A 14810-nucleotide genomic window follows, 5' to 3' on the forward strand; every position below is an offset into this window, starting at 1 on the left:
TGTGCAAGCTTCTTCATCTCCCAGTACTTACTGCAAGCTACATCCTTTTGAATCTGCTTAATGTATTCATCTCTTGGTCTCCCTCTACGATTTTTACCCTCCACGCTGCCCTCCAATACTAAATTGGTGATACCTTGATGCCTCAGAACATGTCCTACCAACCGATCCCTTCTTCTTGTCAAGTTGTGCCACAAACTCCTCTTCTCTCCAATTCTATTCAATACCTCCTCATTAGTTATGTGATCTACCCATCTAATCTTCAGCATTCTTCTGTAGCACCACATTTCGAAAGCTTCTATTCTCTTCTTGTCCAAACTGTTTATCGTCCATGTTTCACTTCCATACATGGCTACACTCCATACAAATACTTTCAGAAACGACTTCCTGACACTTAAATCTATACTCGATGTTACAAATTTCTCTTCTTCAGAAACGCTTTCCTTGCCATTGCCAGTCTACATTTTATATCCTCTCTGCATCGACCATCATAATTTATTTTGCTCCCCAAATAGCAAAACTCCTTTACTACTTTAAGTGTCTCATTTCCTAATCTAATTCCCTCAGCATCACCCGACATAATTCCATTATCCTCGTTTTGCTTTTGTTGATGTTCATCTTATACCCTCCTTTAAAGACACTGTCGATTCCGTTCAACTGCTCTTCCAAGTCCTGTGCTGTCTCTAACAGAATTACAATGTCATCGGCGAACCTCGAAGTTTTATTTCTTCTCCATGGATTTTAATACCTACTCCAAATTTTTCTTTTGTTTCGTTTACTGCTTGCTCAATATACAGATTGAATAACATCGGGGAGAGGCTACAACCCTGTGCGCCATGTTACCAGGCCATAATTATTGTTCATGACTGGTCTGAAGAACGTTCTGGACAATTCGCGTGAATGATCTGGTCAGCCAGACCGTTCAACATGAATCCCATCCAACATTCGTGGGACATAATCAAGAGGCCAATTCATGCAGAATCCAACAGCGGTGTCACTGGTTCCCATCAGATCAATGAAGTTAAGTGCTGTCGGGATGGGCTAGCACTTGGCTGTGTGAACATCTAGTCTGCCAGGTGCTTTTGGCATGTGGGGTGCATTCAGCCCTTGTGAGGCAAACTGAGGAGCTACTTGATTGAGAAGTAGTGGCTCCGGTCTCATACAGCTGGATCCACTGACGTCTGTGGTCTGAGGATGACACGGCGGCCGGTCGGTACCATTGGGCCTTCATGGTCTGTTCTGATGGAGTTTTGAGTTTGTATTGTATTGTATGTTAACCGGGGGCCTAGAAACGACGGACAGGCTCCGTCCCCGCCGCAGCTGCAGTGGTCCACAACCCCACGACGACTACCGCAGTCCACTTCACCCCTCCGCCACCCCACACCGAACCCAGGGTTATTGTGCAGTTCGGCCCCCGGTGGACCGCCCAGGGAACGTCTCACACCAGAAGAGTGTAACCCCTATGTTTGCGTGGTAGAGTAATGGTGGTGTACGCACACGCGGAGAACTTGTTTGAGCGGCAATCGCCGACATAGTGTAACTCAGGCGGAATAAGGGGAACCAGCCCGCATTCGCCGAGGCAGATGGAAAACCGCCTAAAAACCATCCACAGACTGGCCGGCTCACCGGACCTCGACACAAGTCCGCCGGGCAGACTCGTGCCGGGGACCAGGCGCTCCTTTCCGCCCGGAAAGCCGTGCGTTAGACCGCACGGCCAACCGGGCGGGCAGTTTTGAGTTTAGTTTTTAGTCCGTGCACAAACGCCTGCGTCTGCAACACTTCCTCACTTCTGGGCGGCTGTAGAGCCAAAATGGATCAACATTTCTGCAGGTGACTTCCAACGACCTGTCCCTGCCACGTCGCGTTGCTGCCTACGCCTTGCTAAAAGGGGTCAGACGCAATACTAGCGTGTGTCCCACGACTTTCGGCACCTCAGTCTGTGTGTAGTGACTTCGGTCGTGCCTTACCTGTGTCAGGGTGACGGCCCCTGTTTCGTAGTCCCTGGTGACGTTGACGAGTGGGAAGCCCGCCGTGTTTATCCACGGCCTGAGCGCCTCGCTGAAGGTCTTGCCGTCGGGCAGCAGAGGCTGGGGGTCGGCGTCGGCCAGCGCCTCCTCCAGGCCGGCCAGCAGCAGCTCGTCTGATCCCTCGCTCAAGGCGCTGCATCAAAACAGGTTGGTTGGTTGGTTGGTTGTTTGGGGGAGGAGACCAAACAGCGAGGTTATCGGTCTCATAGGAGTAGGGTAGAAATACTGGAACACGTGAGGCAATACTGACCTTACGACTTATCTTAGAGGAAAGATTAAGGAAAGGCAAACCTTCGTTTCTAGCATTTGTAGACTTAGAGAAAGCTTTTGACAATGTTGACTGGAATACTCTCTTTCAAATTCTAAAGGTGGCGGGGGTAAAATACAGGGAACGAAAGGCTATTTACAATTTGTACAGAAACCAGATGGCAGTTATAAGAGTCGAGGGACATGAAAGGGAAGCAGTGGTTGAGAAGGGAGTAAGACAGGGTTGTAGCCTCTCCCCGATGTTATTAAATCTGTATATTGAGCAAGCAGTAAAGGAAACAAAAGAAAAATTCGGAGTAGGTATTAAAATCCATGGAGAAGAAATAAAAACTTTGAGGTTCGCCGATGACATTGTAATTCTGTCAGAGACAGCAAAGGACTTGGAAGAGCAGTTGAATGGAATGGACAGTGTCTTGAAAGGAGGATATAAGATGAACATCAACAAAAGCAAAACGAGGATAATGGAATGCAGTCGAATTAAGTCGGGTGATGCTGTGGGAATTAGCTTAAGAAATGAGACACTTAAAGTAGTAAAGGAGGTTTGCTATTTGGGGAGCAAAATAACTGATGATGGTCGAAGTAGAGAGGATATAAAATGTATACTGGCAATGGCAAGGAAAGCGTTTCCGAAGAAGAGAAATTTGTTAACATCGAGTATAGATTTAAGTGTCAGGAAGTCGTTTCTGAAAGTATTTGTATGGAGTGTAGCCGTGTATGGAAGTGAAACATGGACGGTAAATAGTTTTGACAAAGAGAGGATAGAAGCTTTCAAAATGTGGTGCAACAGAAGAATGTTGAAGATTAGATGGGTAGCTCACATAACTAATGAGGAAGTATTGAATAGGATTGGGGAGAAGAGAAGTTTGTGGCACAACTTGACCAGAAGAAGGGATCGGTTGGTAGGCCATGTCCTCAGGCATCAAGGGATCACCAGTTTAGTATTGGAGGGCAGCGTGGATGGTAAAAATCGTAGAGGGAGACCAAGAGATGAATACACTAAGCAGATTCAGAAGGATGTAGGTTGCAGTAGGTACCTGTAGATAAAGAAGCTCGCACAGGATAGAGTAGCATGGAGAGCTGCATCAAACCAGTCTCAGGACTGAAGACCACAACAACAACAACAGGAGTAGGGAGGGATGGGGAAGGAAGTCGGCCGTGCCCTTTCAAAATAACCATCCCGGCATTTGCCTCTAGCGATTTAGGGAAATCACGGAGAACCTAAATCAGGATGGCCGGACGCGGGATTGAACCGTCGTCCTTCCGAATGCGAGTCCAGTGTGCTAGCCACTGCGCAACCTCGCTCGGTCAAAACAGGCACGGTGACACATCACCCCCAGTCACTTTGTCTGTGTAAACGTCTCATCCATCAAGGCATTAGATGTAGTAGTAGTAGTAGTAGTAGTGTTGTGATATTATTGTTCATATTTTTTTTTTTTAAATTTGTAAATATTTTATTGAGACTGTTAAAGCAGAAGTAGAGACATCTTCTTTGAAGTGAAATCGATACTGTAACTCTTTGATAACATTAAAATGAATGTACATATTAAGAAAAAGGGTGTAATATTTATTTTTAAATATTGTAAAGATATCCATTTGTTATAATTATTAAATGTAAAAGGGTGCTATTATGTAATTATGTATGTAATAGTTACTGGCACTCACTTGGGGCTGTATGAGATATGTGTAGTATAAAAGATGGTGTAGTTCCGTCAGCAACGGAAAGCTGTGTAAGCGTAGGAAAAGGGTGGGAGCGGTAACGTTTGGCGAGCGCGAACAAAGTCGGTCGGTGGCCAGTGATCTTAGAGGCAGCACGTACAGCGCCAGCATAGTATGGAGTGCGCCGTACTGTTGCGTCTTGCCTCGGTTGGAAACTGCAGTTTATCACGGACTGGTATGCGGAGAAAAACCGGCTGTTGATTATAAGATGGATCATCGCTATGAAGAGGAAATAGGTCCGACATGGATAACTGCTCTTGGCCGTTCTGATGTTAATGCAGTTGTTGCTACCAACGCCACCGTCGCTGATAACAGCTTACAGGGTACGACACTTCAGCTGTGTATTGTGGTGTCACCGCCAGACACCACACTTGCTTCGTGGTAGCCTTTAAATTGGCCGCGGTCCATTAGTATACGCCGGACCTGCGTGTCGCCACTGTCAGTAATTGCAGACCGAGCGCCACCACACGGCAGGTCTAGAGAGACGTACTAGCACTCGCCCCAGTTGTACAGCCGACTTTGCTAGCGATGGTTCACTGACCGACACGCTCTCATTTGCCGAGACGATAGTTAGCATAGCCTTCAGCTACGTCATTTGCTACGACCTAGCAAGGCGCCGTATTCAATTGATATTTATTATGTGAAGCATGTATCATCAAGAGAGATGTTCTACAATTGTGGATTAAAGTTAAGTATTATATCAACTACGTACTTTATTTGCAATTCTCAAGATATTGTCCTGTTCCAGGCCTCACGCCAGTCAGCGTGTAATTAAACGCGCGCATTTCGGCCTCCTCTAGAAACACAGTGTTGGCTCTTCTGCCAACACTACATGTATTATAGTGTGTGCCAGGAAGTTGAAATGTGCTTTAAGAATAATAACCATCATCCAGATTAACAACTGTGTCCAACTGGTAATTTATCCCGCTCATAAACCAAGCAGGATCCTAACCTGGCACATGATAATTCCGAGTGACCTGTATTCAGCCAAGACTGTGAAATCTTTAATATATTGTTGGCAAATCAGTGATTAATCAGTGAAATAATTGATGGAAAGAATAACTGAGAATTTCATAATTAACATTGCTATTATTTTCTGTGTTAAAATGATCACGTAAGGTTATGCCAGTTTCAGAGACCACATTAGATAAATTGTTTGCTGCTTTCACAATACGTATTAATGAAAGGAAATACTAAGTTGATCATTAATGGTGATAAATAGTAACGTTAAACAGTTTATAGTGAATCAATGAAATGTTGAGTACCAAATATGTTGATGTAGGAACCCCACCCCCCTTCCCCCGTCCAAATTTACTTTTGCTTTCATGAAATCAGTCTGTTTGCTTAAGCATCTGGGTACTGTAATTTTGTTTCGAGCGGCTAAACTTTTCTTGTATTGCTGGACCACCTTTTATCTAAATCTAAAGTGAAGTCTGTTAGGTAAGTAGGGAGTTGCGATCTTTTCTGCTGTCCTACTCCGCTTCATTATGTGTGCCTAATTAGACTGTCGAATAATAGTGTACCACAAACCACATATATTGTTATCGATGCAGAATACTAGTCTGACTACTGTTATTTGCCATACCTCTCAACTAATGACTTATCTGAAGAAACGAGTTAAAGTCTGATGCTTATTCCTTAGGTTAACACACACGGTTATTGCACTTGTTTTTGTGGTTTTGCTATCCGGATAAGTAACTGTATTTCTGTTTGTTACATCGCTTATTATTACAGTTGGTTTTGCATGACAGTATGTTATGTAAACCAATTCAGAGAATACAAACGACATGCAAGTATTACATCTGGTTTTACGTATCGGGATAGTAAACAACACACACAAGTCAAAAGGAGGAATATTACAGTATGAGGGGCGTTCAATAGGGAATGCAACACATTTTTTCTCTTGGAGAATTTAGGTTGAAAAATATAGAATTTGTTGTGTGGCATCGTGGAGCATTCCCGTTTCAGTCCCTGTACTTTCATGAAGTTCCGATGCGTGGCGCCACTGTATGTAGCCTTCAAAATGGCTTCTGTGACGGAGGTGCTTTTCAAGCAAAGAGCTATCATCGAGTCTCTTTTGGCGCATAACCAGAGCATCGCATATATTCAGAGGCGCTTACAGAATGTCAGTGCTCTGGAAAAGAACAAAAGCACGGTGAGTCGTTGCGCGAGGCGGCTGTCATCGTCACAATAATGTCGCACGAACACATCCGATCTGCCGCGTTCCAGTCGTCCTGCAGTGGTGGAACGTGCGGACACTCTCATTCGACGGATCAGAATTAAACACCTCCCTGCTCAATACTGAACATCTCTGTGGGTAGTGATGACACACTCTTCCACCAGTTGGGGTAACCAGAGGTATGTGCGCGCTGCGTTCATCGCAGAAGGCCATAAACAGCCTTGGTCCAATGAAGGATGCACTGCACAAGGAACCGTACGTGGATGATTGAGAGCTTACCGGTGCAACAAGTGGTTGGCTCTGATGTCGATCAGAAGAGTGACATCATGCAGGCATACAGACCTTCCCAGAAAGGTGACGTAAGGCCGTCGCATTGATGGCAGACTGCGTTGAGAAATTGGTTTTTGTAACCGGAAGAGGGGGGAATAGTGCAATGTTGCAGTCCTGCATGAAACCAAACTGCTTACAGAAAGAATTGTGTGCCATTACATATTGAACGCCCGTCGTAGTAGAAGTAATGGGTGACAATAACAAAGTGACTGACTGTGAAACAGGGGATGGAGAAATGTTGTCGGTACACTGCTATCTGCCTGCCCTGTAGGGATGCAGAAACACCAGCTTTGCAATTCAGTACCGAATTCTTTCGTACGTTATCCCTTAACCGGCAGTAATTACTTCACCTTGCAGGATCAGAAAGGGTTATCACTTTGCTGTAATTGTGCGGTACTAGCTGCAGTATTTTGCGTTTTATATTTAAAAAAAACAGCAAAAAGAAAGAAAGCACATGACGAAAGCTAATCACAACAGGTACGTTCACAAACTCACAGCGACCAATGCCGTTCTTTGATTGGTTGTCGATATGGTAGCTCTTCCGTAAACAACTAATTATCTGCCACTTTGTCCATCATCATCTGCATTTCCCCTCTATCCAAAATCTGGTCTGGTTGGGGTATCAATAGTACTTCGCCACTTCACTCGGTCTTTCCGCCATTCTTCTTCCACAATTTGGTTCCATAGTAGCTTTCTCCTCCTTAAACTCATATTTATTGTATCCATCCATCTTGTTCTTTCTTTTGGCCTCTTGCCCTCAGACTTGAGCGGTATTCTTCTCTCCCATCCTCTTCACATGCCCAAACCATTTAAATTTATTCTTTTCAATTTTCTCAGTCAACTTCTCCATTCCAATTTCCTTCCTAACATCTTCAGCTTTCACTCTGTCTCTTCTCCTCTTCCCTAGCATACTTCTCAGAAACTTTATTTCAGTGGATCGTATCCTACTCTCCTCTCCTCTAATCATAGTCCAAGTCTCTGAGCAGTAAATTAGTATGGGTGTGAAGTAAGTCTTGTATAGCACCAGCTTGCCACTCATTGGCACTTTCCCACACCTAGCCCTTCACTCTAAAATGTACTACTCTGTTGTATTCTATTGCTAATTTCTGTCTCCAAACGTGCATTCCCCATTAATACACTTCCCAAATATTTCAAGTTGTCCACTATTTCAATATCCCGTCCATTAATATGAATTTGTTCCTTGCCCTCTCTATCCTCTCTGGTTACCACTATGGTCTTGCTTTTCTCCACACTATATTTCCATTCCATATTTCTCGACCTTACCACTTAGGATGTCTATTTGTTTTTGTACTTCTCCTTACTGCTTGTCCCCCACGCCACAATATCATCAGCAAATAGTAACAGCTGCATCTCATCTCCCTTCCTCTATGGGCTTCTTTCGTCTCTTTGACTATTTCATCCATCACCATTGTAAATAGTAGTGGTGATATCACAGTTCCTTGTCTTACTCCCGTAACATTCTTAAACCATTCAGTTCTTGTGTCTGCACACAACTAGAGCTTTTTTCATACATTGCCTGGATGACTTCAGGTGTTTGCTTTCCAACTCCCTTTTCCCTGGGCACACTGTCATATGCTTTCTCTAGGTCGAGAAATGTCATCATCAGATCTTTCCCATAGACCCAATGTCTTTCCATCAACTGTATCATACTAAAGGTTGGGTCCACTGTTGATCTACCATGAAGAAAGGCATACTGTAACAGAAAACAGTCAAATGACATTCCAAGGTCTTGGTATTTAATGTTCAATGAAGTTTTAAGTTAATATAGTAACTCTACAACTTAGCTCTACTTGTAACAGTCAACAAAGTTTTCATCTTTTTTTCAGTTGTAACTTAATTAAGTATTGACCATTTTAAAATGTTAAACATTTGGCACAATCACGGAAATATTTATCAGACAAGGCGTTCATGGTGTAACACTTTTCATTTCCGCAACTTTAGTACGTAGCAGTGGGCCACATGCACTCAGACCCATTGACGTTGTCTAAGCCTCATTCCAGTGAGACAGAATCCCAACACACTCTTCCTTGCATCAGGGGTTGTTCTTTTAACTATAACGCGAATTTCACCACATAGCAGTTGAAGTAATGGTCACTGTATGACACAAGATAGACACAGAATTTAAACATGGTACTTACTTTGCCTTGAGATAGCGACTAAGTCCATCGTAGAACACATCTGTTCCCAAGGCATGCTGCATCATACGGATCACTGAGCCACCTACAAAGAAACGATACACAGTGCTTAGATCTCGTACACTCACTGTTTCTTTCCGAGTCCGATAAAAGTTGGTAGAGGCGTTAAGGCAGATCTCAACACAGTTGAGAAAACGCGCCTTTGCCAAAAGGTTATTTTGAGGAAAGAAGGGGTGCTCCAGCACACGTAGAAGTTCACTATATGTAGCTTATGCAACATGGATGATACAGTGATTCGGAGCGCAATGTGACCTGAGTATATGGACATACATAATGTGACATTTACTTACTAATAAATCTACCCAAGGGAAACACTCCAACTTTGATCAGCTTTGCATATGTTGTATTGAAATGAAAGGCAGATATTTTTTACACGTACCCATGTAGTCATTAAAGGGGGTGGAACACCCCCACTCAAAAAAGAATTTTTCTCGAAATACATCCCCCACTATTTTGTTTTTGATTTCGACATTTGACTAACATCAAAACGTATAGCATCGCTATTATGAAATTCAAACGTATAAGATGAAGTGGTATACCAAAAATGCATTTTGCATTTGTCAAAAATAAGGGAGAAGTAAGATGCATTTTGCATTTGTCAGAAATAAGGGAGAAGGAAAACATTCCACATGGGAAAAATATATCTGTAAACAAACATGATGAGACTTACCAAACAAAAGCGCTGGCAGGTCGATAGACACACAGACACAAACGTACACCAAAATTCTAGCTTTCGCAACCAACTGTTGCTTCGTCATGAAAGAGGGAAGGAGAGGGAAAGACGAAATGATGTGGGTTTTAAGCGAGAGGGTAAAGAGTCATTCCAATCCCGGGAGCGGAAAGACTTAACTTAGGGGGAAAAAAGGACAGGTATACACTCGCAAACACACCCATATCCATCCGCACATACACATATATAATAGAGGAAAACATTCCACATGGGAAAAATATATCTGTAAACAAAGGTGATGAGACTTACCAAGTAGTGCTATCTCTGAAGACTAACATTACACGATGTAATCCCTTCCAGCCACAATGACCGCCTCCAGTCTCGTCCTGAAGGATCGCACGCGCTCTCGGAAACAGCGCTGTCCAAATTCGCAAATGCTGCTTCGATAGCGGAACGTAGAAGTGCGTCATTAGGGCGTCTCGTCTTATTCGTAACTCTTTCGACTACGCTCCAAACATTATAGTCGAGGGGGTTCAAATCCGGGCTATTCGGGGTCCAGAACTGCTTTGACCACAACGTGTCAACGTTATCCGAGAGCCAGTTTTGGACTAAGTGGCTCGTATGAGCCGGTGCGCCGTCGATGTCTCCCTGGGGCCGTAGTTACCATCCACGGTTTAACGGCATTCATCAAAGCTTGCAGGTAAACTTCTTTTGTCACAGTTTGATCCTCTTCAAAGAAATGTGGTGGCATGACATCACGCAACACCGAGAAGGTCAACTGCAGACTCTTCCGAGGCATTACACTTGGCCACAATATCGTAAACAGTTGATGTCTGGTACACAAAGAATCACGAAGGCTATCGATAATCGCGGCTCTTCGGTTGTACTCCACACTTGTCCGTAACCTCTCTGCCATTTTGAGGTTCTGACTGTTTACTAGGTGCCTATGGCTTCTCCAGTCGCGTCCTTCGGCGGAACACTACGTTATGGCGGGATATTCAAACTAAAATTTGTCCGAATGTAAGTGCCGTATATTGTATATATTAATTTTGGGAAATATAAAAATTACTTAACGGCTGAAAGCAAGGGCAAACTACAGCCGTAAATTTTCCCGAGGGCATGATTAAGATTATATGATGATGGCGTCTTCTTGGGTAAAACATTCCGGAGGTAAAATAGTCCCCCATTCGGATCTCCGGGTGGGGACTACTCAGGAGGACGTCGTTATCAGGAGAAAGAAAACTGGTGTTTCAACGGATCGGAGCGTGGAATGTCAGATCCCTTAATCGGGCAGGTAGGTCACAAAATTTAAAAAGGGAAATGGATAGGTTAAAGTTAGATATAGTTGGAATTAGTGAAGTTCGGTGGCAGGAGGAACAAGACTTTTGAGGCCCACGCCTACTACAGTAGTACAAGTTTATATGCCGACTACCTCTGCAGATGACGAAGAAATTGATGAAATGTATGATGAAATAAACAAAATTATTCAGATAGTGAAGGGAGACGAAAATTTAATAGTCATAGATGACTGGAATTCGGTAGTAGGAAAAGGGAGAGAAGGAAACGTAGTAGGTGAATATGGATTGCGGGGAAGAAATGAAAGAGGAAGCCGCCTGGTAGAATTTTCCACAGAGCATAACTTATTCATAGCTAACACTTGGTTCAAGGATCATAAAAGAAGGTTGTATACTTGGATGAAGCCTGGAGATACTGACAGGTTTCAGATAGATTATATAATGATAAAACAGAGATTTAGGAACCAGGTTATAAATTGTAAGACATTTCCAGGGGCAAATGTGGACTCTGACCACAATCTATTGGTTATGAACTGTAGATTAAAACTGAAGAAACTGCAAAAAGGTGGGAATTTAAGGAGATGGTACCTGGATAAACTGACTAAACCAGAGGTTGTACAAAGTTTCAGGGAGAGCATAAAGGAACAATTGACAGGAATGGGGGAAAGATGTACAGTAGAAGAAGAATTGGTAGCTTTGAGGGATGAAGTACTGAAGGCAGCAGAACATCAAGTAGGTAAAAAGACGAGGGCTAGTAGAAATCCTTGGGTAAAAGAAGAAATATTGAATTTAACTGATGAAAGGAGAAAATACGAAAATGCAGAAAATGAACCAGGCGAAAAGGAAAACAAACGTCTCAAAAATGAGATCGACAGGAAGTGCAAAATGGCTAAGCAGGGATGGCTAGAGGACAAATGTAAGGTTGTAGAGGCTTATCTCACTAGGGGTAAGATAGATACTGCCTACAGGAAAACTAAAGAGACCTTTGGAGAAAAGAGAACCACTTGTATGAATATCAAGAGCTCAGATGTATACCGAGTCCTAAGCTAAGAAGGGAAAGCAGAAAGGTGGAAGGAGTGTATAGAGGGTCTATACAAGGGCGATGTATTTGAGGACAATATTATGGAAATGGAAGAGGATGTAGAAGAAGATGAAATTGGAGATATGATACTGTGTGAAGAGTTTGAGGGAGCACTGAAAGACCTGAGTCGAAACAAGTCCTCGGGAGTAGACACCATTCCGTTAGAACTAATGACAGCCTTGGGAGAGCCAGTCCTGACAAAAATCTACCATCTGGTGAGCAAGATGTATGAGACAGGCGAAATACCCACGGACTTCAAGAAGAATATAATAATTCCAATCCCAAAGAAAGCAGGTGTTGACAGATGTGAAAATTGCCGAACTATCAGTTTAATAAGTCTCAGCTGCAAAATACTAACACGAAGTCTTTACAGACGAATGGAAAAAGTAGTAGAAGCCGACCTCGCGGAAGATGTTTGGATTCCGTAGAAATATTGGACACGTGAGGCAATACTGACCCTACGACTTATCTTAGAAGAAAGATTAAGGAAAGGCATACCTGCATTTCTAGCATTTGTAGACTTAGAGAAAGCTTTTGACAATGTTGACTGGAATACTCTCTTTCAAATTCTGAAGGTGGCAGGGGTCAAATAGAGGGAACGAAAGGCTATTTACAATTTGTACAGAAACCAGATGGCAGTTATAAGAGTCGAGGGACATGAAAGGGAAGCAGTGGTTGGGAACGGAGTGAGACAGGGTTGTAGCCTCTCCTCGATGTTATGCAATCTGTATATTGAGCAAGCAGTAAAAGAAACAAAAGAAAAATTCGGAATAGGTATTAAAATCCATGGAGAAGAAATAAAACTTTGAGGTTCGCCGATGACATTGTAATTCTGTCAGTGACAGCAAAGGACTTGGAAGAGCAGTTGAACGGAATGGATAGTGTCTTGAAAGGAGGATATAAGATGAACACCAACAAAAGCAAAACGAGGATAATGGAATGTAGTCGAATTAAGTCGGGTGATAATGCGGGTATTAGATTAGGAAATGAGACGCTTGAAGTAGTAAAGGAGTTCTGCTATTTTGGGAGCAGATTAACGTATGATGGCCAAAGTAGAGAGGATGTAAAATGTAGACTGGCAATGGCAAGGAGAGCGTGTATGAAGAACAGAAGTTTGTTAACATAGAGTATAGAATTAAGTGTCAGGAAGTCGTTTCTGAAAGCATTTGTATGAAGTGTAGCCATGTACGGAAGTGAAAAATGGACGATAAATAGCTTGGACAAGAAGAGATTAGAAACTTTAGAAATGTGGTTTTACAGAAGAATACTGAAGATTAGATGGGTAGATCACATAATTAATGAGGAGGTATTGAATAGAATTGGTGAGAAGTTCTTGGCACAACTTGACAAGAAGAAGGGATCGGTTGGTAGGGCGCGTTCTGAATCATCAAGGGATCACCAATTTAGTATCAGAGGGCACCGTGGAGGGTGAAAATCATAGAGGGAGACCAAGAGATGAATACACTAAGCTGATTCAGGAGGATGTAGGTTGCAGTAGATACTGGAAGCTTGCACAGGATAGAGTAGCATGGAGAGCTGCATCAAACCAGTCTTAGGACTGAAGCCCACAACAACAGCAACAAAAAATTACTTGTGTTATATTTTTGTTTTCCTTTTACATATTGTCTATTTTTTGTTTTCAACCTATAACCTTCTAAGATTTTGTTACGTTATATTTGAAGTAGTTTGTACATTAGTGATGTAACATTATTTTAAATCTGTACAATAATGAGGAAGAAATGCTCAGTGCACTTTGATTTTATGCGCCAGGCAAACTGGTTTCTAAATGATTGTTTCGCACCTTTAACGGTAGTATGAGCATGTATAAAAGATGTGTATGTGTCTTATTTTGCTCTGCACTGCAACATATTCAAAGTCGATCAGAATCGATGTTTATCCGTTGGACAGGTTTGTTTGTAGTTAGTCAGTCACGTACATAGTCTGTAGTTCACGCAGCGCTATATACACTCATGCTCATAAATTAAGGATAATGCTGATACATGGTGAAACAATGATCTGGTGGGCGGTTTGCGGGTTTAAATCACCTCGGGGTATGACCATGGGGTGCATTTGACCTGCGGTCGTCGCACGGTGGCGCTGGCAGCAGTCCACATACGCAGAGGTGTGTCGGTGCATGTCAGAGTACCTTGCAGCGAGTAAGTGTGCAGACGTTTTCAGATGTGACTGTGTGTCGAAAATGGCTCAAAGAACATATATTGATGACGTTATGAGGGGTAGAATACTAGGGCGACTGGAGGCTGGTCAAACACAGCAGGTTGTAGCACGGGCCCTTCGTGTGCCACAAAGTGTGATCTCAAGATTATGGCAACGATTCCAGCAGGCAGGAAACGTGCCCAGGCGATACAGTACGGGACGTCCACAGTGTACAACACCACAAGAAGACCGATATCTCACCATCAGTGTCCGCAGACGGCCACGGAGTACTGCAGGTAGCCTTGCTCGGGATCTTACAACAGCCACTGGAACAGTTGACTCCAGACACACAGTCTACAGACGACTGAACAGACACGGTTTATTCGCCCGCAGATCTGACCCCTGGTCAGAGGAGAACCCGTAAAGCCTGATGTCAAGAACACAGTACATGATCATTGGAACAGTGGTCCCAGCTTATGTTTACAGACGAGTCCAGGTACAGTCTGAACAGCGATTCTCGCCGGGTTTTCATCTGGCGTGAACAAGGAACTAGATACCAACCCCTTAGTGTCCTTGAAAGGGACCTGTATGGAGGTCGTGGTTTGATGGCTTGGGGTGGGATCATGATTGGTGCACGTACACCCCTACATGTCTTTGGCAGAGGAATTGTAACAGGTCAGGTGTATCGGGACGTCATTTTGCACCAGTATGTCCGCCTTTTCAGGGGTGCAGTGGGTTCCACATTCCTCCTGATGGATGATAACACACGGCCCCACCGAGCTGCCATCGTGGAGGAGTATCTTGAAACAAAAGATATCAAGCGAATGGAATGGCCTGCCTGTTCTCCAGACCTAAACCCCATCGAGCGCGTCTGGGAT

The 14810-nt window shown here is 43.5% G+C and overlaps 1 protein-coding gene across 1 annotated transcript in view; it reads right to left on the bottom strand.

The window, feature by feature from the left end:
- LOC124552378 (aminopeptidase N-like) overlaps window positions 1–14810 on the bottom strand; it is a 151733-nt gene that overhangs the window by 69960 nt on the left and 66963 nt on the right. The window contains exons 8-9 of the mRNA XM_047126642.1: window positions 8676–8757; window positions 1965–2157 (exon numbers count right to left, since the gene is read on the bottom strand). Coding sequence (XP_046982598.1) covers window positions 1965–2157; window positions 8676–8757 — 275 coding nt within the window. The remainder of the gene's footprint in view (window positions 1–1964; window positions 2158–8675; window positions 8758–14810) is intronic.

Source organism: Schistocerca americana, chromosome 10 (assembly GCF_021461395.2).
Source record: "Schistocerca americana isolate TAMUIC-IGC-003095 chromosome 10, iqSchAmer2.1, whole genome shotgun sequence".
Taxonomy (NCBI): Eukaryota; Metazoa; Arthropoda; class Insecta; order Orthoptera; family Acrididae; genus Schistocerca; species Schistocerca americana.